Source organism: Lipomyces doorenjongii (assembly GCF_038497915.1).
Source record: "Lipomyces doorenjongii strain NRRL Y-27504 unplaced genomic scaffold V1508scaffold_4, whole genome shotgun sequence".
NCBI classification, from domain to species: Eukaryota; Fungi; Ascomycota; class Lipomycetes; order Lipomycetales; family Lipomycetaceae; genus Lipomyces; species Lipomyces doorenjongii.
In genome coordinates, this window is record NW_027118071.1 from 205,835 (window position 1) to 219,841 (window position 14,007).

Consider the following 14,007-nt stretch of genomic DNA (forward strand, 5'->3'; position numbering starts at 1 on the left):
ATAGATCCTCTCATCATGCCATAGCAAAGTCCTACGACATCCCATGGGTCGGGCGAAAGGAATCCTTTGCGGCTATGCTCCTATAGAAGTCGGCAGCATGCAGAGGAAGTAAGCGACTGACTGGGCCCCACAATTTTCTCGCGGCATTCCTTATATTGCCGATAAATTCTTATCGTGAGCTTCTCATAACGGCCTGGCAAGCCATAATCGGTTCTTGGAGATAAAAATACTCCTATAGGGACAATAAATTAATAATAATTAAACAACAACTGGATACAATTGACATTCATTATTGACAAAACGGACATCCCAAAATAGACAAGGGACAGTGACGACCAAAAAAAATTAGAAATAAAATGGCCGGCGAAAAGCCTTGCGCGGAACTAATTTAAAATGAGAAAAAATACATCGCATGCAAATACCTATGCCCCAAATAATGTCAAAGCAAAATGAAATTAAAAATCAAGAATCTAAATTACAGGTAGTTACACCAAAAAAAAAAACCAAAGAAAAAAATTCACCAGCGTCAGTATAATTACTGCTTCAGTGTCTCGCGGTACTGCTTCGCACAGCCATAGTGCACAACCGCCCGGTTCGGAAATACAGATATGACACTATTCCCCAACCGCTTCACACATACGGGACATACCCGCGTATCGGAAATCACAACATTCTTACTCCGGAGATCGATCAGTGATTGCTGCGTCCTGACTAATTCCGCTTTCAAAAGAGATGCATACAACCGGTCGCGAGCGACGCTCGCGTTCGTCGCCCGCAAATGGGCTTCGAGAAACGGCCCAAGTGACGCCATCTTAATATCTGACGGAAGCAACTCCAAAGCGTCAATAGCAGACACCCGCGAGCCGTGGTTCGACAGTAAATCTAACGCAGCTTCAAGGTTCATTGGCGGGAGCTCATAGCCCACCTGCGGAATTGATGCCGGCGGCGGCATTGAACTAAGAGACGATGACGAGGACGATTTCCGTACATGTTGGAACGCACTCGGCGCTAGAGGAGGCGACGCTGATAGATTGTACATTGACGACGAGTTGGATGATCGTCTTGATGACGAGATGCGGCTCGATACGGTGTATCCATTGCCTACTCGAATACCAGGTGGTCGTAGATACAGTTCGAGGAGAGTGTGAAATACGCTCTTGCTGTTGGGAGCATCGGTGTCGTAAATATTTAAGCAGTACTCCTGCGCCTTGTTGTAGTCCTTCATACTGAAAACATATATCTCCAGTGCACGTTTGTGTTCCCCAATGCGACTGAACAAGATGGCCTTGGCTTCCAGGAACAAGCTTGCTGCAAGAACATTAGTATCATTTAATTCAACCCAAGAAGACTTAGTACATACAGTCTCGTGGAATAATGCCAAGGATCTTCTCAGGCTTATACTGCTTCGACTCCCGTAACAATTTGAGCAACTTATCTAGAGGCCGCTGAAGCATCTCGTCGTCCAGAGCATATAGTTGTGCATTGGTCTTAATATCTTCAAGGTACGCTAATGCTAGTTCATTATGAAAATCTGGAGACAGATCACCTAGAACGAAGACTACGTGCTCGAGATATTTGATCGTCAAGACCCGGGAAATCGGAGCCAAGTACTTGACAACTAATGTCCGCGAAAGGGACTCCGCTTCCGGAGTATTCGCCATGAATATCTAAGAATCGTTAGCAAATTCACTGGCAACACAAACACTCCAGCTTACATCAATTCCGAATTGCTCGTCCATACGAATAGGTCCAGTCGCAAACTCAAACACCAAATTAAGGTGCTCGTTACCAAGCTTCTGCAAGTATTGAACTATCGGTTCAGGACCCGAGAGTTCGGACATTTTATTACTCTCCCCAAGCTCCTTGAGAAGCTCCAGAGCATCTCTGTGCAACTTCTTCGTATAGTAGAAATCAACCAGTTCAGACCACTTTCCATGCGACAGTAGTTGTTGCCTCACAACCTCCTTGTCGCAGTGATTTGGCAACCGAACGAGTGGTCCCACCAGTTGTGGATTGATCAGCATATAACATCGAAGTAACGCGGTATCAACAACCGTCGCTTCCCTCGTAAGGTCATCTCCGAACGTTGTAGAAGTCATCTTTTCGGACGAAACTAGCTCAAGATCTTCTTTCGTGATAGTTCCAGATTCGACCGATGCTAGGCGAGCAATCTTCCTCCTCGTGTCGATAAGATATATCAACAAACATCGCACGGCTTTATTCAACGTCTTGCCATCTAATGACTCTGGCCCACGGAAATTTGAAACACTGCCACCCTCAGATGCCGCGGCGGTCTTATAATTCTTGCCGATCGACAGAAAGTTTGCCAAACTCCCTGCAAGTGACATGGTGTCCGCCGTCGTGTTTTTCAAAATGGCACCATTATTACTAGCCTTCGACGACAATATACTAGGCCGCAGAAATCGATCGAAGAACTCAAAGTCTCTTTGCCGCTGAACATCCGGATTCGTTGAAGCGACTGATGCGCTGTCGGTATGATCAATACCATTAGTGGAATTCCCATTCACCTTTTCGACAACTTTCGGTGCGCCAGCAATATTCTCACTTGTCCCGTTGATCTTTGCTGGCGACGCCGGCTCTGACTGTGATTCATCCCCGTCATGGCCATTCTCGCCTGGCAGTTGCTCTTCGTCATCGTCATTCTTCTGTTTAAGAACAACCCCAGCAATAACCGCAGGATACAGCGAAAGTACTCGTTCTGGTGGTGCCGACACTTCTGAAAACATGATCATTGATAGCTGAAACTTCAAGCGCATAAAAAGTTCTTCCGCCTTCATCATCTTCAACTCTCTTAACATGTTGGTCCGATCGGCAACAAATACATCGTCCAAGCCTTCCACTAGGCTAATCGCTTCATCCAATTGGCCCTGATCGACTAGAACCTGTACCTGCTCCTCAAACGATTTGCTACCAAGCTGCCAAATTTGCCGCGACGATGCAATGAACGGATACTTCCCATCGTGTAGGTGGGAGAGTGTGGGAAAGTTGATGGACTGTAGCAATGTGTATGTCTTTGGACTTCGTACTTCTAAACGCCTGCTATTGGCCGCAACAGAGACAAGATACGGGTACGTATATCCAAGCATTGCAGGAACATCCTTCCACTTTATCGGTTTCTTCTTTGCAATAAATTCACCCGTCTCCGCCGATAAGAAAGCTGATGAGAATTCGTTGACTAGTAATATTGAATCATCTTCCGGTAGTAAGGCAGCCAACGCGCAACCTTGCCGTCGTGCAGACGATGATGCCGAAGAAGTTATATCGCCAATATTCGCTGCAACCCCAGCGATTGCTCCATTCAGAGGTCCAACTGGACGTCCAGCAGCGAAAACAGAGGAGACGGTCGATGCTGAAAAGTCCACCAGAAAGTATTCGACAACCATACCACACAGAACCTTATCCGGTCGAATAAACGTCAGCGAGCGTGGACGCTCGGGAATTGCTATCTCGCGAGACCCAATCAATTCCCCGCCTTGCCATTCATAACAATGCAATTTCTTCTTGGCCGAAACTACTAGTCGGGAGATCGTCCCTTGAATATCCGCAGCTAATGGTTTTGACAGCATGCCATCGCTTGACGGCGTAACAAACGGTTTGTAGAAGTCAAGATCCGAGGAAGTCGCCAAGACGAATGCACCTTTTGTTCGATGTAGTTTCTCTTGTAAAGCATATGTATCTAGGTCATAGAGGTAAACATAACTGTCACTTAGCGCAACCAGGACTCTCGCTTCCTCAAGAACGGCCAGTTGTTCAATAGCCCTCTTTGCGAATTGGTCGATCGTCGTCAATAACTTGGCCGGCGCTGGTGGTCCTCTGTCTGACGCAGACGATGACCCTGTCGACGGTGGCACTGAATACACCTTTAATGCTCCGGAAGCTAAGCCGACATACAGTTTGTCTCCTATATTTAAATTAGCCATTGCTTGTGCATACCGAATAGTGGCACCTGGACAACCCACTCGACGCGAATATAGCCTGTATCCGCTCTTTCGAGCTCAGCTCGACAACGGGCACCGGAGCAAATGCCCGTAACATCGAGTCAGAGGTACTGTTATTTCAAGTAATCGCAAACACGCAAAATAAATGTCAACAATGAGGATTCGAGATGTCCACGCTCCCGAAATTTGCTCGACTGCTACTTTGTGGTCAGTGTGAGGCAAAGGCAATCTGTAAGCCGACGCCTAAAGTAACTGTGGGACCTTCCGCTTTGGAAAACGTAAGCTAGGCAGATGCGCCGAAGGAAGCAGTAAATTGACTGCGGCTCACAGCTTGACCTTCCGTAATTGTCGGATAGCAAGTTAGATTCACGTGATAGATAAGGATTAGGGTACTGAACTAAACCCTGAACCCAGCTCTCCCTTCTATTCCCGTGCGGCTTGCTCCACGGCCGAGACCTACTTAATCCACTGTTCACCCCGCACTATAACGTACGGCAGCTACATTCTACAATTATGGTCACGATAGTTGAAGTAGTGCTTTCGGTTGCACTTATCAGTGCTGTACTTTTGGTTAATCGATTATTACCGACTGTTACTTCACATGAGACCGAGAATCGGAATCACAACGTCCCGGGGGCACTACCCAAAGTGGCAGAGAAACGGAAAAAGAAGAAAAAGGTAAAAGATCAACCTCGGTCCACTAGTGGAAATGCTTCATCTAAGAACGAAAAGGATGAGTTTAATACGACGAACACGTGTACGGCTGCAGTAAGCACACTTTTGGCGCAAGGTGCGGAGAGCAGAAAGTCATCGAACGCCATCGCGAAGGCACCTGCCATTCCTGGTGTGGCTACTAGTAAAAAAGTACCATCGATTGAGAAGGTGGATTCCAAGACCGAGAAGGCCACGAAATCCAGTTGGCCACACTTATCAGACAAAGCTGCGTCTGAAGCAGCGGAGAAGGCTCGTACTGTTGGCGATACACCGGATGTAGTAGCAGCTCGAGATACTGAGTCCGACCGCCTGTCCGAACCATCAATTCCCGAGAGCGCCAGGTCAGCACATGCTACTGGTGTACGAGTCCTTAAAATCGTCGGTTCAAGTGACAAAAAGGCCATCAAAAAATCAAAGACCTCAACAGAGTCGGCAGAGCTCACCAAAAAGCAAAGACAAAATAAGAAGAAGTACGAGGCAATGAAGGAAACAAAGGTAATGCAACAGGAGGAGCAAGAACGACGGTTGCGGGAGTTCAAGCAACAAAAAGCCCGAGAAGCCATGCTGGAGCAGCAAAAATTGGAGGCACAGAAAATCAAATTAGCGAGCTTACCGAAACAAGTTCCAGTTAGGCTCGCGAAACAGAAACCTAATCTGCCTCCTGTGCCAGCCGAAGCCTCGAAGGATGAAATTAGCCCATCCTTCAATACTCTTAAGTATGCAGTTGAGGACCAGTCTTGGGAATCGGTCCCTGTTCGGAAGGGGCCGAAGCTAAATAAGAATACTTCTCGAAGTGTGGACGACGTTCCTGATATTCCAGATAGCAGGTTTGCTATTCCATCAAATGGAATGTCTTGGGATTGATAAGCATGAAATATACTAAAGGCAAGAATGCAATGGATGTTGGTAGGTCTCTTAGGATATTTGATGTAGGTTTTTACGATTGATTGACGTCTGATTGTTAACTTCGAACGTTAATATCAGGAGAAATCGTTGTATAATATGCGTAGTCAAGATAAGTATGTAAGTAACACAAGAACACCCAAATACCCAACATCCGCCCCTCCAACAAAAGTACAAACTACAATACAAATCACAAATATCCTATTGTATATCAACGAAATATGAACCCATGCACAATTGCCCAAATAACAAGTCAACTAATAGTTTGTCTCTACACCGGACCCACTACTATCGTAGCTTAGTCTCGAATCATCAACGGATGCAGACTTTTTGACTACCGGGTTCCGCAATTCTCTGCTATAGTATTCACTAGATGGACGTGTCGATGGCGTGGCTGTACGTAGAGACATTGATTTTCCGTTATTTTCCTCGTCCGAAGAGACTTCGGTCAATCTCTTAATGTCGTTATACCAAACCATCATCTGTTCATATGACTCTGCGCGGAACATCCAACTGTGTCCGCGATGAAACTGGCCTGTTTGCTTTCCTTTCATCAAAAATTTGAATGAATGTGACGATGAGTCAGAATGATCGGAGAGGTGGCAATCTTGAAGCAGTAGAGACATCACAGGCGTAAGGTCGTTCTTGCGATCCGATGTCTTGAACTCATGCAAGTATGTTGGAGTTAGAACATACCACGCGCTTGTGTACGATTTCAAATATTTTGTCCGGCGTTCTAGCGGACCCGCTCGTATCGGATTTGTCGCGCTACTATCGCGACCAGGGTAGACGATATTCTCCAATTTTCGGACTGGAATTGTCGGGTCTACGAAATTTGGATCGCGACGGACAAATTCATCCCACTCCTTCGCCGGTGGTAGTCCAACAAGATTGATGGTGAGATTGTGAGAAAAGTCGAGAGTGTCTTGTCCCTCTCGGTTTAACAATCCACAATATATATCGAATGCTTGTTGAATTTCCTTCACGACGATCTCTTCCAAAGCCTTTCCAGATGTCTCAATATTCAAGTATGCCTAGAAATATTAACAAACCATACCAGTTTTGATATTAAACAAGTACGCACTTGATGCAGATAATTTTCTTCCTCAATTTGTTTCCGAAGCTGCTTCTCAACGGCAAGTTTGACGATATAAGGATCGTATTTTCCAGACACTAGGTGTGGATTAACGGCCATGGCGTTCAGCGCTTCCGTCAGAACTGCAACTTGCTTCTTCGTAAGATCCTGCTCTCTCGCAACGGAGTTCTTAAAGTCTCCTGATAGTCCCTTGATCTCCTTTATTTTTAGTGCCAAGTCACGACGTAGTTCCTTAAGCCGTGGTACAATCTCGTTGATCTGTCTCGCCGCATCAGCTGCATGAAGCGTCGCCTGTTTGTGATAATCCCGCAACATAATGGTGGTATCTTGGATTCCACCTTGCCGTAGGAACATATCGCCCGTATCACGGAATGGAACTGCTACGATCCCGCCCAGCCTGAAGCACTCTTTGGACCTTGCTTCCTGAGCAGATGCGGCTACCTCGAAATATGCAATCAATTCTTTTAAAATTTTCCTCCAGACCGAAAATCGTTGTGACAGTACGTCAGTCGGATTGCCATTAATTGGCACAGGTGTGAAGAATGCTGAGTTCTCATCCGGCTGGCCATTTCCACGCATAGTTTTTGTGGGTACCCGCATGGATGCTCGTGCTTGTGCATTGAATGTGTGGGTGGCTGGCTTGGATTGTTGTACAGACTGTGGACTGATTGGTGATATTGGAGAAATGGACTGCGGAGATATGATAATAGACGGGATTTGCTGCTCAAGTTCCTGGTTGAGGTGCTGTGGTTGAGGGGCTTCAGAAATCGGAAAGTCAACAGATGATACGGCGCCCTGTGGAGACTGTGTGCCATATCCATTGAAGTAAGGTGCATTGGTAATAACAGGCCGTCTGTCTTCGTTGACTCTGCTATCCACATCGTCGTCATCGTCGTCGTCGCCGCCGGGGCGCTGTATTGGCCCAGGTTGGGCCTCTGGAAATCCACCGGGCATTGATTGTTCAGCGTATCCAGTCGAGGAAGACGAAGTCGATCCGTTCGTAGATACCTTTCGCAAGTTCGATCCTTCGGCGGGACTGTAATATGCAGACCCGTTGGATTGTGCTAGGGTCCGTGTGTTCTGGCCGAGCATAGACCGCGGTACTGATGGATGACGCGATAAACGATGCTGCGAGCTGCTTGCGCTCGCAGGCACTGTATTTGTGGATGAGGCTGCGGACGCCATACGTCGAATCACCGTATCGCTTCGCTTGACGTGTGCTTCGTTATACATGGCCGCTGCTCTGTGCAGGCTAAACTTTTGCTGGTTGTTCCATGGTGAGTGCACTTTCGCGATGGCTGCGTCCCCCGGTGTTGTGGCGGGTGAGGCGGTGCATATAGTGGCGGTGCGCCACGGGCTGTTCTGACCCGGTCCTCTTTACGCAAAGGGCGTCACCATTTAGAATCTAAGGAAAGTCTTGGTCTGGGTCAGTATATACACGGACCTATATCTAAGGTTCAATTTCGTCATCGTGCTCGTGGCACCATGCCATTCCAAGACTAGGCAAGATAACCGCTAACCACATGCGGAACAGTGTAGCAGAAATGCGATGCGGCTTGTCGCTGCTGACGATTATCTGCGCCTTGATCAAGCAAGCACCAGCGGCCGTACGAATGAAGTGTGCATCTCTGACGGGTAAATTGGACAACCCTAACCTACTCGTGCTATAGGTGTACGAATGTCCTGTCCCTGAAAATGAACATTCGACGGCAAATTCAAAATTACAATCTGGACCATCTACGTGACGATCCCCCAAGATCGCGGGACTGAGATTGCATTGACTAAATGGGACCAAGAAGTCATCTCCGGTCAATCGCGCCTACTAGCACTAAGCTTGTAGATACTACACATTTCACGACCAACGATGACGTGCCCAAAGAGGAGACACTGACAACAAATATACATGAAAATAGTACAAAATACGTCAACTTTGGTTTCTGCGAGAACACTTGTAGTTGCGCAGCGTGCAATGTATCTTACGTTTCCCTGTTGGCCGTGACGGCAGATCACGCGCGGATACATCACACGTCATATCCAGAGTCGAACGTGACGGAGTCAACCATGAAATATAGCGTCACATGTCGATCTAAAGCAACTAAGAGCTGGCTTGGAGTTTAGTTTTCCGCATATTGCAGATCTAGAGGAATTAAGTGGACTTCGCAATATCTTAGTTAGCTCAAACTCACACTTGCCGCCTCCACCGTAGTATCTGCGGCGCTGTCTTTAACTTTTTACAGGACAAATTCAATACAATCAGTAATTTAATTTGTACGGAATGCTGTCTTTCGTATATCGTCAAACAGAAACATTCACAAAGTATCCACTATAACCAGGTCAACCTTCTAAACCATCTAGAGCTTGTTCTCAAGCTGGCGCGATTCCTTAAGCGCTATCATTTTGTGAATGACATCTTCAAGAGCAACCATCTCACCCTTGCTCTGCGAAGACGGGTCGTCGCGATTACGTACATTAACTGCCTTGGCATTCAACTCCTGCTCTCCGACAATGAGAATGAAGTTGTACTGCTGGAGCTGGCCGTTACGGACTTTCTTCATGAGCGTGTTTCCGCCAAGATCCGAGTCAGCGTACATGCCGGCATCGAAAAGAGCCTTGCGGACTTCCTCAGCGTAGTCGTTGTACTTCACGCCGACAGGAATAACGAGTACCTGGCGAGGCGACAACCAGAACGGCCATTTACCGCCAAAGTGTTCCGTAAGAATGGCAGTCAGTCGCTCGACACTGCCAAGAATGGCGCGGTGAATCATCACCGGTCGAGCGTACTGCGACTTTTCACCATCCTTGTCAGCAGCTTCCTCAGATGTAGCGATGTGGTATTCGAGATTGAATCGCTGCGGCAGCTGGTAATCCAGCTGGATGGTGGCACACTGGTAATGTCGTCGCAGAGCGTCCGAAATGGTAATATCAATCTTGGGACCGTAGAATGCTCCGTCACCAGGGTTCAGCTCCCATGGAACTCCAAACTTATTTAAGGCGGCACTAAGCTTCATCTCGGCATCATTCCAGGTCTCGATTTCTCCCAAGAACTTCTCTGGCCGGGTGGAAAGCTCCAACTTGAATGTAAATCCAAAGATACCATAGACGTGCTTCAGGAAATCAAATACTCCTGTGATCTCGTCCTCAATTTGCTCTTGGGTACAGAAGATATGGGTATCATCCTGCTGGAATCGGCGCACACGAGTGAGGCCGGTCAAAGCGCCAGAATACTCGTTTCTGTGGAGCACGCCAAAGTCAGCCATTCTCCATGGCAATTCACGGTATGAGCGTTCGCGCGACTTGAATATTAAGCAGTGGCTCGGGCAATTCATTGGCTTCAAAGCAAATGTCTCCTTCTCGACACCAATAGTAAACATGCCATCCTTGTAATGCTGCCAGTGACCAGATGTCTCCCAGAGCTTGGAATTGAACATATTCGGTGTGATAACCTCCTCGTAGCCTCGCTTACGGTATTCGGACCGCATGAGCTCAAGAAGACTGTTGTAGATACGGGTGCCGTGAGGAAGCCAGAAGCAGCTACCAGGTGACATCTCATGGAAGAAAAATAAGTCTTGCTCACGACCAATCTTCCGGTGATCTCTCTTGGCAGCCTCTTCCAAGAATTTCAGATACTCGGTCATCTGCTTAGGATCAGGGAAACTGACACCATAAATTCTCTGCAGTGAATCGTTTGCGGCATCACCCAAAAAGTATGAAGCAGAATTCTTCAGGACCTTAAACGCCTTGACACGGCCAGTGTTGGGAACGTGGGGCCCGACACATAAATCAATTAGTGGACCGCATCGATAGACTGTAGTGGAGGTTCCGTCCGGGATTTTTGAGCCGATGATAGTCTGTTTGTATTTATTATGACTAAACATCTTCAACAAGTTCTCCTTGGAGACAACTAGACGCTGAAATGGCTGACGCTCCTTGATGGCGCTCTTCGCAATAGTCTCGAGAGCCGAGAAATCCGCTTGCGACACAGCTTGACCATCATCAAGAGACATCTCGTAGAAAAAGCCATCCTCAGTAGGAGGACCCACGCAAAGATGGCAGCCGTAATGTCTCTCAGAGGCTTCACCGAGAATGTGAGCACTGGAATGCCAGAAAACGCGTTTGCCTATGATTTAGTAAGCATGGCTCATTTTCTCTAATGGCTTACATCAAAATTAACACATACCTTCTGGAGTATCGAAATCAAAAAACTCAACACTGCTGTCAACCTCAAACGGCCGCTCCAAATCCCACAAGATGTTGTTGACCTTGGAAATAATAATCCGGTCTGAAAGAGACTTGCTAATCTCGCGCGCAATGGTCATAGGTGTGGTTTCCCAGGCAGTTCCGATCTTCGTGGACCCGTCCTTCAGAGTGATAGTGATTTCAACCCGAGGCTTGTCTGCAACTATGAGTCAGATACTACATTTATACCACCGTCACAAAAGGCTATGTACTAGCAACTTCCTCATCGTACTGCTTCTTCAGCTCCTCAAACATCTGGATACGATAAGGAATGTACTGAGGAGCAGGTATCATCTATCATTCTCCATTAGTACAAATCGTCCAGATCCAGGAAGTTCATCACCAATTGAGTCAATATGTACCTCAAGAGGAGAAGATCCCTCAGTAGTACCATCCTTAGCCTTTTTTGTCTTCGGCGCTTTCGGCTTAGTAGGAGCGGACTCGCCTGGGGCAGTAACAGGCTTCTCAATGGACACATGCGCAAGTTTGGCCGCCACTTCCTTGACCACCTCAGACGCCATTGGATCAGTGCACAGTTAGAACAGAAGAAAATGTTAATCTATAACAAAGAGGGCAGCCGCCGAAATATCAGAAGCCTATGAGTAAATTGGAAGGATTTGACGCAAATTCAGTGACAAATTCAATGATGGGATTGTCCACAAAATCCCAGAACCCTAACCTTATGCTCTAACTGAAAATTTAGTCACAAACATGAGTCATGTAATTAGGCATATCATTACTGCATCTCGATAACTTCTATAGCCGTTGATACTACTTCTGACTTTTGCGTAGTCTAAGTTAGATTGATACGCATTGAAATTATCGTTTTTATTCGCAGGAATTGCAGTTGGATAATCTGAAATAAACAGAGCCTCCAAAGCGACAACAGGAATGAACCATTACTAACTACTCTTTGAACAGGGGCTGAGCAACATTCCCTTACTACATCCCATTTTATTCCGAAATTCAATAAACAATCATGACAAACTTCTCAATTTTCATGATAACTTAGGCATCCATCATATCTTCGGAATATGGAGACTCTTACTTATCATAGCGCAACCGCTAATGAAAAAGAGCCCAACCGCAGGATGAACTGCGTACCAAGTGTCTCTACCAACAACGCCATATGGAATATCGTCTACAATCCACTTTCGGTGCACCCAGTATGCCATTAAAAATACGAGACTGAGAGTAGTCGGGATAGGAGTGCCTTCAAAATATTTGGACTTTCCGGATTTGTCCTTGGGCAGATTCGCGACTGTAACGTTAAACCGCGCTAACCGACTCAATCCACAAAGAACAAAGTAAACCAGCACGGCATTGTCAATTGCGGTGCGGAAACCGATGGAAAACGCGCAGCATGACGGCGCGACACCGAAGGAAACAAGATCAGCAAGTGAATCCAGCTCCTGACCCATAAGTGAGCTTTTCTTCCTCAGGCGAGCAACTTTTCCATCCATAAAATCAAAAAATAAGCCGAACGGTGTGAAGGCAATTGCGAGCCACAGATTGAAATAGTCATTTGGATCACCAAGACAGTAGCGAAGTGAAGAGAAGATGCTCATGAGACCACATAGACCTTAATTTAAGCAACAGTTAGGACGAATGTAATTCAAAATTGAAATATCAACATACCATTTAATAGAGTGATAAAATCTGCCATATGCAGCGTTCTAAGCCATTGATTGTTAGTGACAGCATTTGAGGAGGTTCTCGCAGAGCATTCGAAACAGCCACGGGGTCTGCCTCTAGCTCTCTGGACATACCTTATTAAACTAAAGTGTCTATGATCTGTCGTGAATGCCAATAACTGTGCTTCCTCTGAAGTTGACGGTTTTGAGCCTGAGAACGACACATTAGTATGCTCCACCAAAATGATCCCAACAGTCATAGGGGCCCGGTTACAGTAAAACCAATAATGATGTTCACGGGCTTCCTATCATCTTTGAAGACGATCGTGAGCGACAATAATTAAGCGGGAAGACTTACTACCATTGGCTTGAACATCAACATCGTTCTGCAGTTTTCGCGGACGGGGCATGTCGTCAGATTTTTTAGAGTAGTTCATAGTGGTAAAAATGTTCCTGACTTAAGCCTCTCACTATATCCAATAAGTCGCGACTTTTATGATCCGACAAAGGAGCAGACGGCAGCCAGTAAAATGTGATCAAGATATACTTTTGTTGCTCAAGGCCTCGGGATTTGCAAAATCGATGACGAGTCGTTCGTCTGACGGATGGATTTCGCGGCGAATTTTGAGCCTTCACGTGCAGCGAGCTGTTTTGGTGCTGGTAATGCATTCGGCGAGGCGCAGGCAGTTGCGCTGGAGTGCTGATACGATGACACGCCTGTCAACACATCAACACAGCCCATAGTCCCCCCGACCGCCAGCCAGCCAGCGCATAATAATCACAGGCATTCGACGGCAACCTCGCTGATCATCTGCCGACCAGGTCTTGCGACGCTGCAAGTGGCCCATGACCTCTGGTTATCCTATTCCTGTCGTTCAAACAGCCTCTGAAGACGTTAACAAAGGAACGCTCGTGTCCGTCTTGTCCAGGTCATTAACTGCACGGTCCTGTAATTTGGCAGAAAAAGCACTGCTCTGTTCACTGTTGCACTGATAATTACTGTTTCGATCAGCCTCTGACATAATCTAACTGGCTGATTTGTATCGAAGCATCAGTCCGCCGTGATATATTGGATAGGACGGTCTTCGCGCGACTATATGACATGTTCTTACGCAGGAGATCTGTGAATGCGTATTCTACGTTAGCAAGCTTTCACATATGGACGCGTATCGCAGATGCTGCATCCAGAAAGACTCGTTGGCTGCGTGGTTGAGTGGAGAGAGGAACTGCTTAGAACTGCTTATATACAAGACGTGCTAATTCTGCACTTGCGCAGAAGGCGCATGTTTGAATGAAATAGTTGCTTTACTGCGCCCGGATGTTCCATATATATGTTAGATTTTGCTCTATCCACAGCTGTTGTGCTTTGCTTTTGCGTTCGTAAGACGCTATTGGACAAAGTACTTCATTTGGCAATCTATTGTTTGAATTTTAAGAAACTTTTAGTTACTGGCAAAGCAGGCAT

General features: G+C 46.6%; 5 protein-coding genes across 5 annotated transcripts; 1 reads left to right on the forward strand and 4 right to left on the reverse strand.

Moving 5' to 3' along the window:
* Positions 1–227: 227 nt before the first annotated feature.
* V1508DRAFT_409886 (uncharacterized protein) lies at positions 228–4,253 on the reverse strand. Its single transcript, XM_066939226.1, has 4 exons — positions 3,981–4,253; positions 1,716–3,922; positions 1,361–1,667; positions 228–1,308 (listed from the first exon to the last, which is right to left on the reverse strand). Exons 1-4 carry the CDS (start codon positions 4,054–4,056, stop codon positions 536–538), a joined length of 3,363 nt encoding a protein of 1,120 aa, XP_066798389.1. The 5' UTR covers positions 4,057–4,253; the 3' UTR covers positions 228–535.
* A 159-nt stretch (positions 4,254–4,412) lies between these two features.
* V1508DRAFT_409887 (uncharacterized protein) lies at positions 4,413–5,822 on the forward strand. The gene has a single exon (XM_066939227.1). The coding sequence runs from the start codon at positions 4,473–4,475 to the stop codon at positions 5,535–5,537; it is 1,065 nt and encodes a 354-aa protein (XP_066798390.1). The 5' UTR covers positions 4,413–4,472; the 3' UTR covers positions 5,538–5,822.
* On the reverse strand, positions 5,576–7,963 carry V1508DRAFT_409889 (uncharacterized protein). Its single transcript, XM_066939228.1, has 2 exons — positions 6,661–7,963; positions 5,576–6,610 (listed from the first exon to the last, which is right to left on the reverse strand). Exons 1-2 carry the CDS (start codon positions 7,903–7,905, stop codon positions 5,834–5,836), a joined length of 2,022 nt encoding a protein of 673 aa, XP_066798391.1. The 5' UTR covers positions 7,906–7,963; the 3' UTR covers positions 5,576–5,833.
* Positions 7,964–8,824: 861 nt separating this feature from the next.
* On the reverse strand, positions 8,825–11,528 carry V1508DRAFT_409893 (uncharacterized protein). The gene is made up of 4 exons (XM_066939229.1): positions 11,271–11,528; positions 11,121–11,202; positions 10,850–11,065; positions 8,825–10,789 (listed from the first exon to the last, which is right to left on the reverse strand). The coding sequence occupies exons 1-4, from the start codon at positions 11,427–11,429 to the stop codon at positions 9,024–9,026; spliced, it is 2,223 nt and encodes a 740-aa protein (XP_066798392.1). The 5' UTR covers positions 11,430–11,528; the 3' UTR covers positions 8,825–9,023.
* Positions 11,529–11,581: 53 nt separating this feature from the next.
* Positions 11,582–13,232, reverse strand: V1508DRAFT_409901 (uncharacterized protein). The gene is made up of 4 exons (XM_066939230.1): positions 12,901–13,232; positions 12,678–12,753; positions 12,547–12,584; positions 11,582–12,490 (listed from the first exon to the last, which is right to left on the reverse strand). Exons 1-4 carry the CDS (start codon positions 12,977–12,979, stop codon positions 11,928–11,930), a joined length of 756 nt encoding a protein of 251 aa, XP_066798393.1. The 5' UTR covers positions 12,980–13,232; the 3' UTR covers positions 11,582–11,927.
* Positions 13,233–14,007: the final 775 nt, after the last annotated feature.